Source organism: Ursus maritimus, unplaced genomic scaffold, assembly GCF_017311325.1.
Source record: "Ursus maritimus isolate PB19 unplaced genomic scaffold, ASM1731132v1 scaffold_21, whole genome shotgun sequence".
NCBI classification, from domain to species: domain Eukaryota; kingdom Metazoa; phylum Chordata; class Mammalia; order Carnivora; family Ursidae; genus Ursus; species Ursus maritimus.
In genome coordinates, this window is record NW_024424564.1 from 35,061,810 (window position 1) to 35,085,523 (window position 23,714).

Consider the following 23,714-nt stretch of genomic DNA (forward strand, 5'->3'; position numbering starts at 1 on the left):
AATAAATATTTTTGTTTTCTTATCTTCGATGACCAAAAGCAAACCATGTAATAAAATGACTTTCTGGACTTAGTCATTGCTCCATTTGATAAACCTAGAAGATCCTTCTCCCTCCAGAGTTCTCAAGGGCAGAACTGTGGTTGACAAGGGGGGAAGCATCATTTGGCCACTCGGCAGTGGAAGGGTATGGTGGGGGAGGTGGCAGGAAGGATTCTAGGGCAGGGAGCGGTTGGGGTCAGGAAGCCGGGGTCTGTTACTAAAGCAGACACTTTGGGGAGCAGCCCTGGGGAGCCCATAATGAGCTCCATCATCCCGACTCTCCACCACACCATTAACAAGCTAAGAATTAACAATTATTAAAAGGCAATAATGTTTGCTTGCTTAGAACCAAATGCCAAGCTAACCCCCCTCCCAGGAGTTACAGCAGAAACCACCAAATAAACCGAAGAGACTCCTGGCTTGATCTTTATAGAGCTCTTTTCCTGAATTCCATCATTCTAAAAGACACCATGAAATTGAATCACAGAAAATGGCAGCATGCCTAAACTTACTCAGTAAGCACCGTGAACATCCCCAGAATTCACAAGCAGGCCGTACAAAGATCATGCAGGAAGGAGATAAGAACATAACCACAATATGGTTTAGAAGCCCGGCAAAGAACAATCGCATCAGCAAATGAATTATGGAAAAGAAACTTATCCCTGGCTAAACGTTTTCCCTACCTCCACCCTCCCAGAAACGCTCACCAGAAATTTAACATCTCTCTGTCCGGTGACAGTGGCATCCCCCGCTCCCCAGACATCTTTGCTTTCCATCCCTTCTGTCATCTGGATGGCTTGCTGGGGACAGATTGTTAGGTAATTGGCATTCTGTTAAGGAAATAAGATCCCTGGGGTCTGACCGAAGGCAACTCCAACCACCTCCCACTTAAACCAGCTCTGCTACTCTCAGTTCCCTCTCTAGACTTCACTGCTTTCTCTCCACACGGGATCTTCCTCTTCCTACCTTTCAAAAATTCAATCTCTAGCAAGTTAAGTCTTGTGCCCATTCCACCTCCAGCCTCCAGCCTCACCTACACCAGCTGCCGTCTGATTTAAATACACGACCTCCATGCTTTGGTGGGGTTACATTCTTAAGTGGCAAAAACAGGCATGCCGGCGGGTACCTTTTCACCTTTTCAGTATGCTCTCCCACAGTTCTGAGCTCATTCTTTCACAACTTTCACAGACTTATTTTTTTTTAAAGAAGATTTATTTATTTATCTGAGAGAGAGAGAGAGGGAGGGGGGAGAGAGGCAGAGGGAGAGGGAGAGAAAAATCTCAAGCAGGGTCCCCACTGAGCACGGAGCCTGATGTGGGGCTCAATCTCACGAGCCTGAGACCATGACCTGAGCCAAAATCAAGTCTGCCGCTTAAGCGACTGAGCCACCCAGGTGCCCCAACTTCCACAGGCTTTTAATGCTAGAAGTAACCCAGGAACCACTTGTCATTTGACAGGTGAAGAACCGACATTCAGAAAGGGTAAGTGGCTTGCTCAGGTGACACAAGGGAGTGTCACAACACGTCAGCCTGCTGGGATGGCTGGGAAGGAGTGCCAGTGCGGCACTGACCTCACAGGAAGGCAAAGGAGGCAAAGGGAGTCTCCTGTTACATGAACTGGTTGTACCGACCCTGGAACAAGTATATGTAAGCAGCACCAGTTTTCAGGAACAGTCTCAACTCCACTGGGGCTCCAAAATTGTTATTCCCCAAAGGGGCCAGCCCAGTCTCCCCTCCCTGATGGGTACCAGGCCACCCGACATTTGGGGCAGACCTCATAACTTCCTAGTCACTTTGAGTCACTAAGAATCCATTTTGTATAAAACGCCAGTGTCATCGGATTCAGATGTCACCCTCCCTCACCCTAGGTCAGGCTTGAGGCTTAAAAAAACCCAGGGTGGTTAGAAGAGGCTTGATTTGTACTTTGTCCTCCTCTCCTTCGTTCTTCCACTAGGAGTAGGGAGGAGTGGGGTGGTGTGGTCCATCGTGGATACCCACCACCCCAAGCTCTACCTCCTTCATGCCCTTTGTTGGGGAGGAGAGTACAGGAGAAGGACAAGGGCCTCTTTTCTTATCCAGCTATGGTTGAATTCTCTGACGGCTTGCACTGCTTCCCAGGGTAACGCTAACATGGCCTCCGATGTCCTCTTGTAGGGGGTGCAACCATCCTGTCCCACCCAGGTTCTACTGTGTATCTGTGTGAGATCTTTGGAGGGCTCTGCTGGGGAAGGGGTTGGGGGTCCCCACTGTGCAGTTCCTGTTGTGAGAAATATGTCGCCAGCTTGACTTCCTCCAACCTCTACTCAGCCCTCCTACAGCCCATGCTCACCCACTGGCTGGGACACAGGGGAGCGGGTATAACCCGGCCTCCTCCTGCACCCCGCCCACATCACACATACATACAGCCTGGCCATGCAGGGCAGGCTGCTCTGTGGCCACATCCCTCTCTGCTGGGACATGTCCCTCCAGTTCTCTCTTCTTCAGCTCAGGTTGGCACATCTGCCTATCAGAAGTCCGACTGTAGAATGAGATGCCAGTTTCCCCTTCTGGGAGGTTCCCCCACTCTGCATGAGCCTTCCTCTTAGAGCTCTTCCCACTAGGCTCTGAGTATATGGGGACACCTCTCTCTTCTTCCGTGTACTCTCCTCAGTGGCTGAGACAGTTCTCTGCCCTTCCCCAACACCAGTCTTCTGCCTGTCCACATAGGCAGCTGCCTGCGGCTGGGTTCACCACTTTCTGGTCAATCCTGAACAGGGTAGCTGCCTCCATTATTGGCAGATTTCTCTTGAGAATGTTCAGTACTTAGTATCTATAGGAAATTTCCCACTTAAAGTTTGTCACACGAAAATTATCTTCCGATAGTCAGAGAGAGTTACCAGAGAGTTGAGGGAAGAGAGGGTCTCATGCATCACTTAGTTTATTCTTTAAAATTCACATAAAATTTTTCTCAATAAAGAAAAAAAACTCTCCTCTAGGCATATACCCTGAAGAGTTTGCATGTGCCTTATCTACATTTTAAAGATGTTACAATAACTATTTTCATTTATAAGCTATGTCTTACACTTAGAAAAAATAAAACCTCTATAAGGTCCAGCAATTAATTGACTCAACGCAAAGGGTAAAAAGTCAGATTTTTAAAAAAAGAGTTGAAAATAAAGGCAGTTAATTGTGTTTTAGTTGTGGAGGTTGTTGAAGAAAATGCTGATACATTTCAGATATCACAGTAATTCTGTTGGCAGTAAATAATTTATCAGGCTCAAAGAGCAGTTACTCTAGGTGGATTCGCTAAAACTGGCGTCTTCATAAGATAAAATGGCTCTTCTTCTAGACACATGGTTATTAGACTGAGTGTTGGAATGGGTTTTTTTTTTAATGCAAGAGAAATTTCCATCACAGAATTTCATTATATTTATGAAGATAATATTTCACGGTACAACTTGTATTGAAGTGCTGAGTTCTGAACAGTTCTGAGAAAGAAAATACTGGTGATAAGATTTCATCGGGAGCCCAAATTCCTGGAACAGTAGTGACTTAAATCTAAGTTTTAATTAAGTCTACATCGGTAAAGAATAATAATAGTACTTGACCTACTTATTTTGTCAGTTTGTTCTGCAGCTCATGTTAAGCTTCATGAGAGAGGGAACTTTTCACAACTAAATTTCTAGCACCTAGAACACAGAAGGCCATCAAACGTGTTGACTGAATCAAAGGAACCCTAGAATGTGTTCAAAGTTTCTTGACAAACAATAAAGCAAGACAGGAATATTAATTACTACTATTCGTTATCATTTGTAGTTGGTCGGCTTTGTTCTTGCCACTTGTGCTTTTAGTCAATGATGTCACTGTCGACACATTTCTGGTAAAGGCACCAGATATTAATCTTGCAGACTTCTTGGTAGAACAGTTCTCACCTTTCCTGATAAAGGCTGACAAAGGGCTGCTCACTTTGTTGAAGAGAGAAGGAACATCTGAAATTAGTATACCTATGTGTTAAAGGCCTGCTTGTACAGAGCCTGGAAACAATTCTATAAATGGGTGTTAAACATCCCTCTGCAAATTTCATTTGCTTATTTCTCAGGCTAACTTAGTTTATCTGAACCTGAATTACCATGAAATCCAAATAAATGGGGATTAAGGAAAGACACAGTAGTCTTATAATGGAGATATAGTCAATAATTGAAGGTTGATTTCTTTGATGAAGCAAAGGCATATCATGTTACCTTTAGTTTAGACCTCTGTGCTGACTCTGGAATGTTTTCTTAAAATATAACACAAGTCTTGTTCTTGTCACCACCATGTACCTCAGGTTACCAGGAATTCAGTTCAGAAAATACAACACATCTGCATTCCAATCTAATGACAAAACGTAAAGCGTAGTACCTATCTTCAAGGTTTTCTTCCTAAGGGTGGACTTCTTTTCTGCTCAGCTGGCAGCAATCCAGCAGCTGATGATCTAGTCTCTCTTCTTCGTCATCCGTTTTCCCCCTCTTTACTGGACCTCGAACAGTGCTGTCACATCTTCTACTAAAAGCAAACAGACTCCTTCCCTTGACCCAACCTCCTTCTTAAGCTTCTACTCAATTTCTATTCTTCTTTAAGAAGCAAAAACCCCCAAGAGGTGCCTATGCTGTCTCCATGTCCCCTTTCCTGTCCTCAGTTGAGCCCATTCTACAGAGACTGCTTTTCTCTATACCCTCCACTCTGCCAAATCTGACGCTTCATTTTCCTTGACCTGTGACACTTGATTGCTCCTTCCATTTTTTGGCCTCCTTTGCCGGTTCCTATAAGTGGTCATCTGCTGGTCCCCGGAGCATCCATCCTCGATCCCTTTCCCTTTTCTGGCTGCACTAGGTGGTCTCACCCAGTCTTGACTCTCAGATTCGTATCTCCAGTCTAGACCTCTCCTGAGCTCCACACTTGGATATCCAGCTGCCCTCTTGACACTGCTCTACTTTGAGGATTAATAGGCATCTTACCCTTAAATGCCCAAACCAAGCTCCTGTTTACCTCATCTTCCCCATAAGCATTCTTGTCTCAGCAAATAGCAACCCCCTTCTTCCAGTGGGAGTCACATCCTTTTGCACACATTTCTCATCTAATCCAGCCGCAAGTCCTGTTGAATCGACTTCTAAAGTCTTCTCACCCTCCTATCACTGCCTGGTCTAAGCCACTACCTTTTCTCACTTGGATTATTCCATTAGCTTACAAACTGGTCTCGTTGCTTTCACCCTTGCCCCCTTAGTGCTTATGCTCAATACAACAGCCAACGTGATCTGTTTGAAATGAAAGCTGCTTCATGCTTCTCTGCTCCACTGACCTCACGGGGAGATCCAGAGTCCTGACAATGAATGGCCTGTGAGCATCTCCATCCTCTGGCACCCAGCCCTGGCCTCACCTCTCTGCTCTCCTTTCCTACTATTCCTCTGGTTTACCTGGTTCTGGACAGCAGCGCACACTCCTGCTTCAAGCCTCTGCATTCGTCTCCCCTTCTGCCTGAAATGGGCTTCCTCCAACTACTGTGGGACTAGTTTCCCCATTTCCTGCAGGCTCTACTCCAATGTCACCTTCCCTGAGCACCTAGCATATTATGTCCAAATTCAGTCTACATTTTCCACACTTAAAAGGATTATTCTTTCAAGCAGAAATTGAACATTTAAAAAAAGTTTAGAGCATAGGAATCTGTCTCCCTGGCACCATGACATCATTCCAAGATAGTTACTGCCTCCTTTGAGCACAAGGCATGGGTCACAAAGTGACTGTCTACGGAATGCACATTGCTACAGACACAATCCCTTTCCCACCATTAGGACCAGTAGTAAACTGGGATTCAGAGCCTGACGGTGGGTCTTGGAATGGAACAAGCTGACAAGAGCTCAATCTACTCACCAACGCCAATTAGGCTCTGAAAACCTTCCAGGCATCTGCGAACACTGTGTAGCTAGTTTAATAAAGAAACCTGTATGAATAGAGCCCTCCGGTCAGATTCTACCAGAGATGAAATTTTCTGGCTTGGTCTAGCCCTGAAAAAAAATTGCCTTTTTCTCTGTTTCTCCCTTATATTTGTCATAATTCTTTCACACTTTGGGGTGTTTGAAAATTGACCAGAAAGAATCCGACAAGAAATAGGAAAGGTTCAGGGTGAAAGCTAAAAGTATAATGAAGTCCATTCCTTCTCTTGGATGACAGCGCTTCTAAAATAAAACAAAAACAAACTTGAAGAGCGAACAAAACAGCTTCAAAGGTAAAAAAAGAAAGGGCACCCTAACAAAGGAACGCTCGGTCAGCAGCCAGCAGACTCAGCGGCTCCTTAGCAGAGACTAAAATGAGATCTGTCAAAAGATGGGGTCAAAGAGACTTGGTTCGGGCGAGGATTAATGCACCCGACACCTCTGCACCTTTTCTTCCAGCAAGGACAGCCCCGCAGCCTCTTCTTCCACGGGCACTAACGGAAACACTGCCTGGAAACCAGAAAATCATAATCCTCGGTTTCTCCTGAGTTGTGCAGAGGCCGCGGGCCAGCCTCGGATCCCTTCCTTCTCCCTGCCGTCGATTCAGGAACCATCCTCCTCTCCCCTAACCGTGGGCTCTGCGATTCGCACACAGATTCAACTACACTCGAATGTCTCCAGTTCAGGGTTTTTGGTTTTTGTTTATATTTTATTTATTTACATACTTGCCACTGACCCTTTTTTAAAAAAAAGTTTCAGACTGACTATTTCATTTGCAGGGAATACTGGACTCAAGAAAATGCTGTTTCCTGTCATTTCTCCACCTCTCTGAAGAGCAGTCCTACCAAACCTTCATGATCATGACCTCCCCTGCGTCTATGGGGCAATTCTTGGACAGATTGCCTGCTGGAAGTGAAAAGTCAGGCCAACAGTTCTCTCTGTGTGACCCGCTGTTGCTGGCATCAGCCTTCAGCAATCTACCAAAAGTGGGAAGAACTAAATACGGCTATTGGTCCCATCCTAAGTCCACTGGCACGATACAGGTTCCGATGATGCCCAAATTTACAGGTTTCTCTCTTTCTCTCCCTCCCTCCCTCCTTTCTCCCTCCCTTCCTTGTTAACTGATTCTGGTACTGACAGCACATAAAATAAGCCCTCAGCTACCAAAGTAGGAGAGCACACACAGGCTAGGTGATTTCTGTTATTCATTTGCAGAGATCATATATAACCCGCATTCCCTCATATGCAGTTGTAGCCCTAAATGACAATACACAATTATTTATGAGCTTTCTTCAGAAAAACGAAAGCAGAGAGAAAAAAGGAACACTGTGCTATCAGGATCGTAATGTACAGCTCCCCCATTTCTCTGCACGTTGCGGGGAATTTAAGTCAACTGGGATCATGCTATTTATTGCAATATGGGCTGTTCTACTTGTTCCACCTCAGACTTTGGATGCCACCATTACTGACACATTTTTCAGAACAACTAAGAAGCAGAAATATTAATAACTCATTCAGAAAAGCAGTGATCAGCTTTTTTATCATAACGTGAATTGCTGCGAAGGAACCGGATTTTGCAGCGTAATACTGTTCTTTGCCTGTAACAGCTTTTCATACATTATGTTCCTTTCTTGCAAACTGAGGCTGTCATTTTCTTTATTTAAACCCATTGATTAGCTAGACGCTCAACACTGCTTCCTGCCTCTGGTAGCGAAAAGGTATTGGACGAGGCCATTCACCAATGTTGAGACCCCACTATTTCCCCATCTTATCCGTGGGGAAAATATGGAAAAACGAGGTCTAGTTGAATGATGAGCCTGAATGATGCCAACCCAAGAGGTCTCTGGTAGAAGACTGCAGTTTTTCCCTCCGTTCTCTGTTCAATGCTGAAATCACCACACTGGAGAAATTACTGGAAAGGCATGCTTGTTTGAAGTAAGCTTTTTAAATTAGCACATGACATAGTTGGGGTATCACTACTGATACACTGAGCGTTGACCAAGCTTTAAAAAGACATTGATCGACTAGGGTTACTGGATAAACAACTTGATAAAACTGTTTTTGCTGGGAAGGAGTAATGTAAATGTAAAATCCTGCATTAAGGTTAAACACACACACACACACACACACATACACACACACATACACACACACACACACACACACACACACCCCACACAGCTGAGAGCGGAGGAGGGAGGCATGGCTCACGGCCATTGGTAAAGCCTGGGGCATTTTTGTGAAGAAAAGCTCAGCAGGAATGAACAAGCTGTTACTGCTGTTAAGCATGAACTACCGCAAAGCAGACGTGCCCAGAGCTGGGGAATCAGGATGCTGTGGGGTCCACATCCTACTTCTCAGAAATACTGGCAAGGAGCTGCAGATGATGAACAGAGTGAGGGGAAGACATCAAATTCTCTTTAGTCTTAAAGAACTATTCTCAGCAAAGGGAACAGATTTATTCTTCATGTTTGCTGAAGGACAGCATTAACTAACTAGGTAGTAGTTTTAGGAAGGCTTATTTCAATTCAACATAAGGCAAAAGTTGTATCAGAACTTTCCCAACGGTGATGGGACTGCTTCACAAACTTGGGGTCACCTTCCCAGTGACAAGGGTAGTCTATTAAGGCTGTCTATTAAGGGGTGTATTAGAAGCGGTGCTGCATTAAGTCACAGGACTAGATACATTTTCCGGCCCCTTCCCATCCTCAGATTCTCTGCTTTTCTTTAGCAGAAGTGCAGAAGAGGGGAGGAGGTGGGGGAATGGGACAGGCTGGTGATGGGTAGTAAGGAGGGCATGTATTGCATGGTGCACTGGGTGTTATACGCAAGTAATGAATCATCGAGCTTTACATCAAAAACTAGGGATGTACTGTATGGTGACTAACATAATAATAATAATAAAAAGAAGAAGTGCAGAAGAATCTTCTAGTCATTAACACATTTACTGCAAATTTTTGTGATGCTGCATTCAAACCTCATTGGAGACCCCTACAGAAAAGGGGTCACGCCATTTCATAACTGTTTACAAGAAGCAATTGTTTGCTACTCCTGATTTGTAAAGAATGAGAAAATAGATGCCAAGAGCGAAGGATTTTCTTGACAAAGTTTATCCATGCTACCTTGGAGGTTCAATTCTCTACTAATTTCACATTTTCATAAAACGTTAGGTATTATTAATAGAATTTATCACAGGACTCAAAACATTGCACTAGAGACTTTTGGGGTTCTAGAACTTTTAGAATGTGTCATGTCTGCTGGGACGAAGTTTGGATAGAGACAGTGCAGGCGTTTATCAACACAGTGGTTAGAGCACAGGGTGGGAAGCTTGACTGCTTGGGTCCAAATCCTGCCTCCACTTCTTACAATCTGTGTGGCCTTGGGTAAACAACATAAACTCTCCATGCTTTGAGCGTTGTAATAATTATACATTATAAGTTGTATTAATTAGTGCTGCCTCTGACAATAATGGTGATGAGCTCACTTACCAGATCTACTAGGCAGGGGACATGCTACTGCTTCAGATAGCTTTTCCTAGAAGATCCAAGACCATCCCAATTTGTGTCTAATCTGGGGTCCTAGAAACCTGTGGCTTTGTGGTGCCTATAACCTTGTGTAAAGGAATCTGGTCAACAAGTATTTACAGAGTGCTTATTATAGGGAATTTTAAAATGAAGGAAGAGTCAGGCCCCGCTACTACATAGCCAACATACCCTTCACTATAAGAGAAAAAAATTTTTAAATATAAAATATACTGATAGATTTTGATGCATGCTAACTCATAAAGTATTTAAAGGTATTTAAATAGGAGTATCATCCATAAATCCTTTCCAAAGAGCTCCAACGCTAACTGGGTTATAACACAGATAGGAAATTCTTGAATATTCGAACTCCTAAATTAGAACTATTGTTTCTGTATCAGTGGAGAGGTATTAGTTTGGGCTTAGGAGCTGAAGAATAGAAATGGTTTTGTAAAACACAGTTAAATATTACGAACTTTACTTTACAGTGTATTTATTCCAGGTTGTTAGTTGAAAAAGCATACTGTAGAAGTGTTCTCAAAATAATGATAATTTCTAATAAAACAACCCAAACGTATAGCTTTAGAGTTTGTAAAATACTTGGACAACTACTCCTTTACTTGTGCCTCACAAAAAATAATGAGATGGCCATTAGTTTCATTTTAGGAAGAGAAAACTAAGATTCTGAGTGGCTTAAAGGCTTGCTCAAGGTTACAGAGGTAAGAGATACCAGAGATGGGATTTTTAACCCTGATCTCATGGCTTCAAATCTGGTATTTTAAAAAAGCTCATCAAATTATAAGTATGAGCCACCAAAATCAATACTCATGTGATAAGACAATTTTCTACCAGACATTCTCAGAATGTCAGGATGGGTTTATTCAGGGGCCCACTTTTGCTATTTCTGCCTGCATAGAAGCCATTTCCATCTCTGGTCATGGCACTCTGACTGTCCATGGGGGGGCTCCCTTCCCACCCCTCAGTCTGTGTGGTGCACATGGAGGCAGCTAAAACCCCCTCCAGGCACATGACCTGTGCCTTCACACACACACACACACACACACACACACACACACACACACACACATCCTCTTTTGTAATTAGCTCTGGACAGATAAGTGATCCAAAACAGGATGATCTGAACAAATGGGACTCAATCCTGGGACTTTTTTGGGGAGCTCTTGGAAAGATAAGCCCTCTTTCTTGTAGTTTCAAGTTGAATAGGAATCGGATTTGAAACTCTTTCATATAGAGAAAGCCTGTTTGGGAGAAGAGCTAACCCAGAGGGGAGGAGAGCTGAGACACGAAGAGCCAAGAGCAAGACATCATAGGAGCACCCGGACCCAGGTCTCCCTGGACTTGGCGGTGAAATGATTCAAATACACGCCGTTTTTAACTTAAGACATCCTGAGGTCTTTCGTTACTTGCATGTATCTAGAAAGACCGGTATATTACTTCAGTCATCTACAAATGGAATTAACTGAGAAAGGACTGCATAATCAGCCTTGTTTCCTCTAGACATTAAAAAACCTTGTCTTCATTTTTTTTTTTTTTTTACATGTTGGAAGAAGAAAAGGAAGAAGGAGAGGGAGGATAAGAGAATTCTCCTACCCTTGAAATTTATCAAGGTCAGATAATAACAGCCAAAACTCTGACCTGCGCAACCCAAGAACTGGACTGAATATAATGAGAAACATTCCAAAGATTTAACAAGTGGAAAAGAGCCTGGTGTGCCTCTTTGTAAAGAAGCTGCTCACTGTCAGCATGCCTAAGGCACCACTAAATATCACGAGGTCAATTCCACCGAAATAGGGTTTTTAGATACTGTCAGATTTCTAATTGATTCAGTTGAAAATAGGTTGTTTTATACTGATTAAAAAAAAATTCGTGGTCTGTTTTTAATGGGGAACCTTCACTTTGGGTAAGTACCAGGACACCGAGGGAAGGCGGAGACATCAAAGCTTCTCTAGCAGACTGAATGGAGCTGTTGAGGTCTGACTGGCATGCGTCAGAACAAACTTCTGGTCGTCGAATTTGCCTCACTGATGGACCTGACAGAGAATGAAAGAATCCAGACTTGGAAGATGAGTATCAGAATCTAAAAACGAAGCCCTCTGAGTGATTCTCCCACTTCTTCCCATGATTAAAAAAAAAACAACAAAAAACCAAACTGACGTATAGGATAGACAGTAACACTTTAATGTTTCCCAAAAGACACTAATCACATTGGAATTTCCCACCCCAAAGTTGTCACAGGGAGAGAGCAGTGTATATTGGGAGAAGAGGCAATTAACTGTCCATATTGATAAACAAAGTGAACACACGTCAGGTTTAAATTCCAATTGTGAAAGCAACGTTTTCCACTTCTGCGTGGTGTGATGCCCTGGGAGTCGATGGCTGGTGATCTAGAGTTCTCGGCAGGAAACGGGGCACAGATATCATCAACATCCCCAGTCATTTCTGAAGCTGGCATGTCAGCTTGTCAACCCAACAAGCTGTCAAATCGGAAGCTCCTGATAGAAGAGCTTACTGAGTTTATTCTTAACCTTCTTTTTTTGGTTATATATTATCTGTCTGTGCTTAAGCATTAGGAGTTGCTCTTTAGACCCTCGTGGAAGAAACTTTTGAAGCCATGGACAGGCTGAGCCTTTCTGAGCAGTGGTTAGGTGATAAAAATCTATACTAAAAACTAGCCGTTAACTTAGGAGCATTAAAAAAAAATCTGATGTTAACACACTAATAAGAAAACTTATCAGTTTGGGGGAAAATCGCTTTGTAAAATGCTGTTCCTTGCGCATAGCTGTGCTATTTTCTAAAGGCTGATCCTGTGAATTCCCATAATGCCAGAGCAGTGGGTAGAATTTCCAGAAACAATAGACTTTCTCTCCCTGGGAAAGTATGAAAGAACACATTACCATCTTCCTTCTTTCCCAAAGATGGCTAAGCGTTTGCCTCCTTGCTTGAGATAGCCATGCCTCTCTAGCTAATTTTGTGGACTGTATTTCAAACAAATTCTAAACTTCACTTAAGGAAAAAATAATCCCTCTTTCTCACTAATGTTTTACCTCACTATGTTAAAATATTAATAACATGCCATTACTATAAGATATTCTTTGCTACATACTTTTTTTAAAAAAAGTTTTTATTTAAATTCCAGTTAGTTAACATATTAGTTTCAGGTGTGCAAGTGATTCGACACTTCCATCCACACCTGGTGCTCCTTGCAAGGGGGGGGGGAGGGGATGGGTTAAACAGGTGATGGGGACTAAGGAGTGCCACATACTTTTGTAGCCCAGATTTGTAGAGAACTATTCCATCTATCCTCTGCCTCTCCTGGCTTTGTGGTCATTTCATGAATCCCCTTCTCCATCATGAGAGACGTTCCTCGACAGCCTTCATATTTATACAATTAAAACAATAAAGAGCAAAATTCCAATTCCATGGTCCATATATGTTCGAAGCATGGATAATACTGGAACAAAAAGATGGTTTATAGAATGCTACAACCATCTGAGTGAGCACCTACCTTTCTAATATCTTCGGCATTGACTGGCCCTGTGATGAACCAGGGACCTTCGAATTAGGGACTGACAGGTGATATACCTGAATTGAGAGTCGTATCATCTACGTATTAATACAGTGACTTACAGTTTAGAATATGCTTTCACATTAATTATCTTATCGGATACACAGAAATCCCAGAGGCAGGCTTTATCCACATTTTAAAGAGAACTGAAGTTCAGAGAAACCACATGACTTGGTACAAGTTGCACGGCCAGAAAGAAACCAAGTGAGAACTCCAACGGACGAAGCCCCTAAGGAAACAGCGGCCACTGTTTGCAGAAAACACACACAAGGACTTCTCCGTGTGCGCCGCATATCTCCGTGCAAAGCTTTCACAAACACAGGGGAAGGGCAGGGCTCTACCAAGATGTGCAGAGAGGGGTCTCCACTAAAAGGCTCAACAAATAACCATTAGAGTTTTGCATTACAGGATTTTATGGTGATACATAAAAAAGCTGATTCAATAAGTTTCCACTAAACTATGCTTTTCTCCTCATTCTGCTTGCTCTGCCAACATACCTGTAATCTACTGTAGCACAGGGGAAATTCGTACTCGTTGACTTTATATCATCTAAGGAAGATACCACAGGGTATCAAGAGCCATAGCGGAACCAGGAAATAGTCAGGTAGGCAGAGTGTGAGGCCTGGCTCTGCCATACGCCAGCCACGAGGCCAACCCCTCACCCACCTGGGCTTCCTGGAGCATAGGACGCACCGTTGTGAGAATTAGATAAGATAAAGCACGTGGACTCCCAGGCACGGATTTGGTCACGGCAGGGCTTCTATCTGGCCCCGTTTCCACTTCTCTTCTTTTGACAATATCAAAAGAACGGATATTTGTAGAACTCATATAATATGCAAAATGCTTTCAAATAATGAAGTAAGTGATCACTTGTACTTACTAAGTAATACTGCTTGGATCAAGAAACATCAGACTTCCAGCTGAATCAACTTTCTACTGATTGAGGAACAATTCCCCCAAAGCCTTTGCAGTGTCTTACATAATCCCCGGGCAAGTTCTGATTTGATTTCTTTCTGGCTGTGTAACCCGGACCACGCAAGTCACGTGGTTTCACAGCCTCCTTGTCTCCAAAATGTGGATAATGTCTATTTCTCAGGTTTGTGTGCATCTGATAAGGTAACCGCCCCCCAATACTGATATTTTTATTTAGATGAGAGCCTTCAAACCACAAGGACTTCTACATTATGGATTTTCTTCATTAATATCAAGCTAAAATTTAGGCAAAGATATGTATTTCTCTTACTACTTAGGAGCCCTTTTTATTTTGTGAAAATAGAAGCAGTGTTTCATTTTTCCATAAGTATTCTTTGTAAATGAAGGCCTTCTGTAAATGGTGGTAAGTTTCACATAGGGACACCCTTTTTCCTTTCTTCCTAACTTTGGAGAATGTGGTCCCTAAACTTTATTAGCTCCGCTACTCTCCTTTATTATTCACTTTAAGAGTTATTATTTTTTAAAATACTTATTTATTCATGGAAAACAGAGAGAGAGCAGCAGAGGGAGAAGTAGGCTCCCCACTGAGCAGGGAGCCCCAAGTGGGACTCGATCTCAGGACCCTGGGATCATGACCTCAGCCGAAGGCAGACGCTTAACCGACTGAGCCACCCAGGAACCCAAGAGCACTCTGACTTCTAAATAACAGTGAAGAAAATTTCCAAAGATTGCGAGTTGGCCTTAAATACTGGAAATATTTGTCCCCCTTCTAATCTGTTTTCCATATTTTCACTTGCTTTTTCCTCCCTCAGAACTCGGACTGAGAAGCTCTCGTGCCTCGTGAAATAGGCACATGGGTGATTGTATGGGTAGTTCGTTTGCCCTAAAATGAGGTAACAGATGCGAAAGCACTTGGAAAATATAAAAGCTCTGAGTTGTTATTATACAAATGTGAGTGCGACATTCATGTATTAGAGGTGTGGTGATGTGGGAGCATTGCAGGGCTTCTGAGCTAATGAGTCCAATTTAGAACTGTAGGCTAGAAAAGCAATGTTTTCAGCGTGACGGAAACCCACTGTTTAGATGTGATTACATCATTACGTTCAGTGGGTTAAAAAATGTTCTTAGTCCTGAACTCAATTCTGTCTCTCACATATTCATTTAAGACAATTTGATGCCAGAATATTGCTTGTATCAGAATAAAAGCAAACAACAGCCACAATAGTTAAAGTCCTTTGTGTTCCAAGACAGGTATTTTTCATATTGGTTCAAGTCGAACACAAGCAATTAAGCATCGCCCTAGTGTTACTTCTGAAAATCATTTGCCAGTGAACAAATGTAATAGCGGAGGGGACACTGAATTTATCTCAATTTCACTTTAAGCATTGGTTTTCCAAGTGAAGCAAAGCACTTGCAAACATCGACTGAGTAGACCTCAAGAAGGCAACATCCTCTGAATTACTGCCACCACCAAGAACTCGAGGTTTCTGGCCTATGACTAGAATTCCAGATCACTCTCGTGGGGCCCCTGCTACTTGAAGTAGAGGGGTTTCTGGGAACATGGATCTGGGCTGGTGATTTTCTCTTACTTGCATTTTCCTTTCCTTCAAGTAAGAAAGCCTGACGATGGACTTGTATTGTTCGGTGGGAAAGAGACAGGCGAGGCAAGCCCTACCCACGCTGCTACGTAAGCCCCTTGGGAGAAAGTCCCTGGGAAGGAACCTCAGGGACTGAGCTCCTGGTTGGAAGGAGGTGTGACTAGCTGCTTGCTTACTCGAATTTTAATTTCTTTTTTTTTTCCTAAAGATTTTATTTATTCATTTGATAGAGATAGAGATAGCCAGCGAGAGAGGGAACACAAGCAGGGGGAGTGGGAGAGGAAGAAGCAGGCTTCCAGCGGAGGAGCCTGATGTGGGGCTCGACCCCAGAATGCCGGGATCACGCCCTGAGTCGAAGGCAGATGCTTAACCACTGAGCCACCCAGGCGCCCCTCGAATTTTAATTTCTAATTCAAGTCTTTAGGAAGACTCAATTTTATTGGCTAAGCATATAACCTCGGGGAAGAATGAGGTCTAGAGTGGATATGACAGGTTGTTAAAAAAGCAAATGGATTTAAAAAATCATTACAGCAAATGCCCAGGAAAGGAAGGATAAGAAAAAGCATCAGTTGAGTGGCTGAGTGGTAGAAAAGTACTTAAATAAAACTGTTCAACAACAAAATCACGGAGTACTTCATATTTTGACAGGCTAAAGCTTTGAAACTATTTTTAAAAGGTACACATTCATTTCTCCATGATTTTTTGGCATTTCTAGACTAGGAAACATTCTCAAGAGAAACAAAAAACTGCAATTAACACAACCGAAAGAGTTGCGATCCCAGAATCCTTTGTTCTTATTGATCAGATTCCTGTAGTACTGTCTCCTATTTTCTCTGCAGTGAAAGTGCTGTGCCGAGCGGCAGGATCTCAGAAAGGTCTAATACGCTCCTGGCTGCTGACGGTGGCCTATGTCTACACCAGTCATTCGATCACTGCGAGCAGTACACACGAGGAAAAGAAGCACATCCACACAGACCCTCCGTGCCTCACCGCGTCCGTCCACCCACTTATCTCAGCCTCTTTCTGCTTCTGGACCTTTCTCACCTGGCCAGATACAAGTTCATTCAACTTTCTCGAGGGTGAGACCGCTCCTCGAAGGGACGCCTTCTGACTGGAGTGACAGGAAAACAGCTGGGCTATTCAATACCGGCCCTAGTTTATGAATCTCATGAAGAGGACAAGGTAAGGGAGCAATCTTGCAGGATTCCCCCTGAGTGTTCACATGCAGGCAGGGGAGGAATTAACTTCCTCCTTGAAAAAACCATACTATATGCAGAAATTTCATAGATTATATGAGGATCTCAGATAGGTGATTCTGTTTTTGAAGTTGGCAGAGTCAATAATAGCTAATGGTCTTTAACAAAGAATCTTCCTTTTCCCAGGGAAGGGAAAGGTTCAGAAAAGACCCCGTTTGTACTAATACATAAAGACGACATGGCTCCAAGTTAAAACAAACCATGTCTCTGAAATGCTGTCATTAGAGAAATTTAACCAGATATGTGATCCATAAATACTAACAAGTAGCAGGAAATATCTGAACAGCTTGGGGAAAAAGCTTTCAGACTCTTTAAAAGAACATCAGTGAAAATAGAAATAAAGATTAAAAGCTAATACTTAACAAGAGAGAAAGGGAAAATTATTCATTTCTTGTATCTCGTACATTTTCATCTCCCTTCAATAAAAGATTGTCCGTAATCCTAACATTGCCATTCCCTGCACAAAGAACCAGAGAAGAATTCAATATTGAGAGAGCTGAAGGGAGCTGCAATATATCAGACCCTCTCTCTCCAGGGCATTTGCAGGCAGAAGAGCCATGGTTTCCAGAACATTCTCTTCACATTTTTCTTTCATGAGAGGCAGCACAGAATATTTACCGAAGGCTTTTCAAAACAGAATCTCACCAAACAGTTGAGAAAAATATTTAACAAGCAAAGCAAAGCAATTACAGTCAAATTTTCACCTCAAGATTCTCATCTTAGGTGTGGGAGGCAGAGAGAAGCCTCTTAACACACCAGCCTGAACCTAGGAGGCAGATGAAAAGAGTTGATTCTGCCAGTCGTTATCAACAAATCCAAACCCTGAATTCTCAGAGAGACTCTAGAGCTAGCTGGCCATCTGAATGGTGTTAAGAACAGCTCTGCTGTTTGGTTATGGCTGACTCAAGTTTCTGAGCAGCAATCTGAGGGCAGGCTAGACACGACATCTCTACAAAAACCATGGAAAGGTCCAAACAGAAAGGTTTCTTTTTTCAGTTCTTCGTGTCAGGCAGCATCATCACCTTCAACTCCTCGAGGTGACAATATGAGCCAATGCAATTCTGCACAAGTATGTTAACTTGGAAGGAAATTAACCACATCACGAGGAGCTAATACTTCCCTCCGACTTCTGCTCTGTCATCTGACTGACTTATGTCTTATAACGCAGACTTTTATTATTCATTTTCATTATGATTCGATTCTTACATGGTATGACTCCCTTTGGCCCAAAGACTTTCTAGGTACAATGAGATCGATCTCTCCCCTAAGAACGGATAACAAGGATCTGTGTATACATTCCACTCCCTGGAAGGTCAGTTTTGGTCTGGTTCAAGTGAGTAGGGAATGAAAGCCATAGCATAAAATGGTAAAATTCCAGTTGGGTGGACAACAGCCATCTGCTCACTGTGAGCTAGTGTTCAATATCATAATGCATTACTTGATATGGGGGAAAGGCAAAAACATCACAGAGGCTTTTAATACCTTACCTGGGCCATCTGCCTCTCCAGTTTTGATCGGGGAATATCATCAAAGTAGTTTTCATTTCTTCTCCTCCTTGCATCGCCCTGCATGATAATGTGAGGAACGTCTAGGGAGCCACCAGTGGTGTAAGTGCTTTGGCTAAGTGATGGAGACAACTGAGGAGGAGTGTGATTACCACTGGGATCCTGAATGGAAATACATCATGAAATAAATACCATGTTCTTGTGGCTAACCTTTGCTTTCACAATCGTGAAATACTGACAAGACAAATTGTCGGGGTGGGGAGTCATTTTCTGATTCAACTGCCAAGGAATGGATGACGTTCCGCCATTTTATTAATGGCGTGATCTAGGCAACACTTTTCCCCCTAGGTATTTCAGGTCAAAAGTTTAAAGGATACTCAATCAGGCTCTGTTTCCTTGCACCCAGTGCTACATAGGAGTTCAGGAGAGAGACACACGTATGTTGGGCACCCCTGACACTATCGTGTGTTGACGAGGGCAGTATGTTTTCATGTGGACAGAGTATCCTCACTGTGGTAGACGCATGAACAGAGAGCCCCGATGGGACCTAATGGGTCTTGATTCTCCATCAAAGGGTGGTGTGGCAATGGGGCAGGGAAGAGGACACAGCATGGAGACACAGCATGTCACACGCGGACTGCAGAGCAATGCATATAATGACAGAGGATGCGTGTCAACAGCAAAGATGACTCAAGCTGAGGGAAACTGGTCAGAAGGAAGACAAGGGGCGGCAGAAGTTTGGGCTCTAGTGTCTGCAAGTCAGAGGAGGGTTGGATTGTGCTGGGTCTCCAGGCCACTTCTCCCCCAGATGTTCTGGGCCTCCTTTGACAGATTAAGATCCTGCACTCTTTCTGGGGAAATCTCTGTCTTTGATCTGTTTGTTGTTCTCCTTAATCTCCTCCAGGGAAACAGAGGGAGAGGCTCAGAGAGTAAGCAGGAGGAGTTACTCGTCTAAAGAGGCATTTTAGGATATTTACACTGATGGCACCTACACTTTCCTTCCTTCCGTGTAGCGAAATGAAGGTGAGACAAATAACCCCTTTCTAGCCTTATTTCCCCCCTAACTTATTTGAGGCTTCCCTTACTGGGAAGAAAAATAGGTCCTATTTCTACTTTCACTGCTCCCAAAGCCCCCAACTAGTCTCCAAATGTCCCAGTGTGTCCCAATTTGCTCAATGTGTTCCTCCTGGTTCCCTCCTCCAGCCACATCTCCTGCACTCCCTGACATCGTGGTGCACTTCTTCTCCTTTAAAACGGAATCAGACTCAACATCTGAACAGCTCCTCTCCTGCCCAGTCCTCCGCTGCGTTGGCAGCCGTAGTTGGGCTGTTTGCTGAAGCTCACTGATAAGAGGCTTTCTACGGCATTTCATGGCTGGGAGTTCCATCTCGGTGCCGGGCTCCCGCACACAGTTTGCTATCACTGCCTTTCCTGACACGTGCAGAAGAGGGAGCAGAAGCAAGTGCGGGACTAACTAAAGAGAACAGAGTTGGAACTCTCCAAGCGGTCATGGAGATCCCAGCTTTCTGATGAATTTCTGAAAAGTTCCAATAGGCCTCACAAAACACCAGTGCCTGTTGGCCGCTCTTGTCTGCTACCATCTTGCTGGCGATCGACTCTCGTTTTCTTGTTCTCTCTGCTCTTCCCTTCCTGCCTTCCTTCTCTTTCCACTTTAGTTTTTTCTCCCTTGTATGGGTTCTCTCTAGTTTTCCTGTCCCATAAACCTAAAATGTAACTGTTCTCTAGATTCTCTATTCTTAATTTCTGAGGTGGGTAAAGCTGACAAGCTTGCCCTGCCTAAAACCCAGAAGACCCTAAGGTTAACTTTAAATTGATCCTTCCTTAATTGTGGTCCTCGATTGATTTCTTTTCTGTGGGTTTGAGGAGTTTGACAGAAAACTCATTTCCTCTCACTTGGTGCAGATGGGAGTGTGGGAAGGGAGGAGAGGGAGCGGTTCTTTAAAGGTGGTGGTTTGTCAGATATACATCTAAATCTCAGAAATAGATATTTAACCAATTGAGAAAAACAAACCTCATCTTACAAAGTACAATCAAAAGTGAGATTGTTTTTTATACAAATAAGGTAAGCTACGTGGAAAACAGCCTGCGCTTCCCAAACTGATGCTTCAGTCATTTTATTTTATTGCACAAGATAATTGTTGAGGATAAGACTGGAGAACAAAACAAACGAGCCGGGCACTTACCCTGAGGGTGATGGACCGAGGGGGCTTCTGTGGTGGGTCGTCGTGCAGCCTGTCTCCGAGAGAGGCCAAAATACGTTTCCTGTGGCCAATCAAATTGATTTTTAAAACCTGAAACGACATATATTTGGGTTAAATATTTTGTTTGAGAAACAATATTTTACATGTCCTAAAAGATGAAAGAATGAAGGGATTTGTGCCATTACCTCTTCCCCCTGAGAGACGCAGTGTGAAGTCAGAGTGGGCCCTTGTCTGGAAAGATGGGAATGGCAAGGGCAGAGTCGGGGGTGGCAAAGGACGGGAGGCGGGAAAAGAGAGAAGAGACACCACTCCTTTCGCTCCAGCTGCCCTAGAGTCCAGCGCTCCACTCCACAACCACAGCGCTTTCCAAAGGGTTAGTCAAGTCTTTCCCCTACCAGCAGAAAACTCTCCAAGAGCTTTCTACTGCTCTTATTTATTTTTTTAAAAGATTTTATTTATTTATTCGAGGGAGAGAGAGAGCTCACAGAGAGGGAAGAAGAAGCAGACTTCCCACTGAGCAGGGAGCCTGAAGCGGGACTCGATCCCAGGACCCTGGGTTCATGACCTGAACTGAACGTAGACGCTTAACCAACTGAGCCACCCAGGCGCTCCTCTATTGCTCTTAAAATAAAATCTGAGTCCTGACCTGGCTCCAAGGCTCAATAGAGCTGGTTGCCCTCTGCCTCCCTCAGGGTCCCTTCATTCAGGATGCTCACACTGGTGTTTTCTGCTCCTTGAACATTCCGTACTCATTCTTGCCTTGGGACCTCTATCCCCTTTGTCCATCTACCTGGAACACTCCTCTCAAGATTTTCAGATGACACCTTCTCGTCCCTCTGGAGCTCCAGTGTTGCCTCCTCACAAAAGCCTTCTCCCTCCTTTCATTAAAGAACCATGTCCTCAGCCCCTGTCCCACTCTAACCTATGATCCTCTTTTTATCATTCTCTGAGATGACTTTGTTTAGAGGTTCAGTGTGTGTGTGTGTGTGTTCCATGTCCCCCAGGTAAACTTCCTGCAAGCAGGGCCCTGTCTATCTTTGTCAGTATGATTTCCCAAATGCCTAAAGCAATGCCTGAAATAACAGGGGCTCAATGAATATGAGAGAATGAATGTTAATGTCGATGGAAGTCAGAGTAGGGTGAGAATCAAGAACTGGCCACCTGGGGGAAGACTCAAAGGCTCCCCATGATGGGACTCAGAGTCTGACAGTGCTACAAAGGGCACACTGTGGAAGAGGTAACAAACGGAACCATGACTTGCAGACAGCCTCAGTCCCCATCCCCTCCCGGAGCTTTACAAATGCTACCCCTTTCAATCATCCCAACATCCTCCTCTGGAAGGGGTTCTTCTTGATTTTCAGAAGAGGAGACTGAAGTTCAGAGTGGTAAAGTAGCCTATCTAAGGGCCAGTACATGGTGGCTTTGGGATTTGAGTCAGGTTTGCTGGATTCCCAAACTCGTTTTACTCCCAGGTAAACTGCAAAGTGTGGGCACATCTCCAAATATTACTGACTTTAAAATAGCATATTATAAATCCGTTCATAAGAAATGTATTTACCTCTTCTCTGCCCATGTGTAGTTTGAGGACAGAACTGGGACTATTTGGGTTACTAGTTCGTGAAGCATACTACCCATAGTGTAACTGATCTAAAAACAAAAACCAAAACCCCTCTTTTCGAGTTTTAAAGGGGAGAGGTAGGCATTTCTTTGGCATTCATCCCATGCTACCTTGAATTTTTATTTGCCTCTTTGTCAGTTAGCCTATTGGTCTTTCTGCCTAAACGGATGGAGATTTTACACCAGCAGTATGCTCTATTCCTTTCATATCTGCTCCCTGACCCGTGTCTGCCGATGACGGGGATGGCAACTGTAAACCCAGGTGAGTGTCCACATGCACCGTGTCACTACGATTCTGTGAACCTTCATCCCGATCTTTGCTCCTCTTCCCCACAGTTCTGAGTCTGTCTCTGCACCTTCTCCTGCCCCGTCGCAGCTGCTTAAGGCTTACGGAACAAAATACTGACGACATTGCAGGTAGAAGTGAACCACGGCTTCACATTTGAGCAGGGTATCATTTTCTGCCTAATGGCCCCTTTTAAATGTCCCCTTCTAAGCACTCCTGATTTCTGGCTGGCCTTTTAGCTGCAGTAGGATAACTAGGGACAAAAATATACACCGACTTGGTTATAGCTGAGGGTTCGAAGCCCTTGAATCCTGGAAGGGTGGTTTGTATTACTTCCCCTGAAATCCCTTACCCTAAGGTTGTCTGGGCAGAAGCCCATCTGCCATCCAGAATTCTGCCTACTCGGCACCCCTGTGTTGTCTTTCCGCATTTATACTAGCCGGCTTGGCATTTCGTACCTGGAGGAGTTCAGCACTTTTCACAAATCTGGAATTTCACCATATACTGCTCAGATGATTTATAAATATGCTAAATAATTGTGGTCCCAGTGCCGATGACTTGCAGGCAACATTGGGTAGACGATTGGAGAGATGCCCTGATATTTTTGCATTGTTTTTTTTTTCTTTTTCTTTCTCTCTCTTTTTTTAAAGCATCAAGATCAAAGAATTCCTCCATTTCAGAAAAACACAACATTAACCTTTTCAAATGTATTTGCAAGTCTAAAAACACTACATTTTCTCATTCCCTTTTATTCGTATTCTCAATTACTTTGCCAAAAGCCTTCTATTGAATATAAATTCCTCCCGTAAAATCCCCACTGTCTTCTTCCCAGTAGCTCATTGGACCTGATGCTCACGCTGCTACCTTGGGCCCCTGGGTCCTGCTAAGAAATCTTTTTATAATAATAAAGACATTCAAAGTTATTGTGACAAAAAACTGACACTAAGTAACAAATAACTCGGAAAGACTGAGCTGGTGTAACCCCCACTGCTGCTTCTGGCTTACTCCCCGACTCCATTTGGGGCAAGTGACCTGACCCTTCCAGTCTCAGTTTTCTCACCTATACAGTGAGGAAGTGAATGCCAGTCCCCACGTTGTTGGGAAGGCGAAGAGTGAGACTGTGAGAATAACCAGCACAGGGCCCGGCACAGAGAAGATGCACGAAACTGGCGCCATGGGCAGGACTCTAAGGATGCACAGAAAT

General features: G+C 43.7%; 1 protein-coding gene across 15 annotated transcripts in view; it reads right to left on the bottom strand.

Annotated features, from left to right (window-relative positions):
* Positions 1-23,714, bottom strand: part of ANKS1B (ankyrin repeat and sterile alpha motif domain containing 1B) — a 1,051,872-nt gene that overhangs the window by 60,793 nt on the left and 967,365 nt on the right. For 7 of the 15 annotated variants that reach the window (XM_040637361.1, XM_040637360.1, XM_040637359.1 and 4 more), the window contains 2 exons: positions 20,590-20,697; positions 18,368-18,547 (listed from right to left, as the gene is read on the bottom strand). The exons of 3 other annotated variants lie outside the window; for them this stretch is intronic. In XM_040637361.1, the coding sequence (XP_040493295.1) occupies positions 18,368-18,547; positions 20,590-20,697 (288 nt within the window). The remainder of the gene's footprint in view (positions 1-18,367; positions 18,548-20,589; positions 20,698-23,714) is intronic. 5 more of the 15 variants (XM_008687737.2, XM_008687740.1, XM_040637364.1 and 2 more) reach the window with 1 other exon arrangement.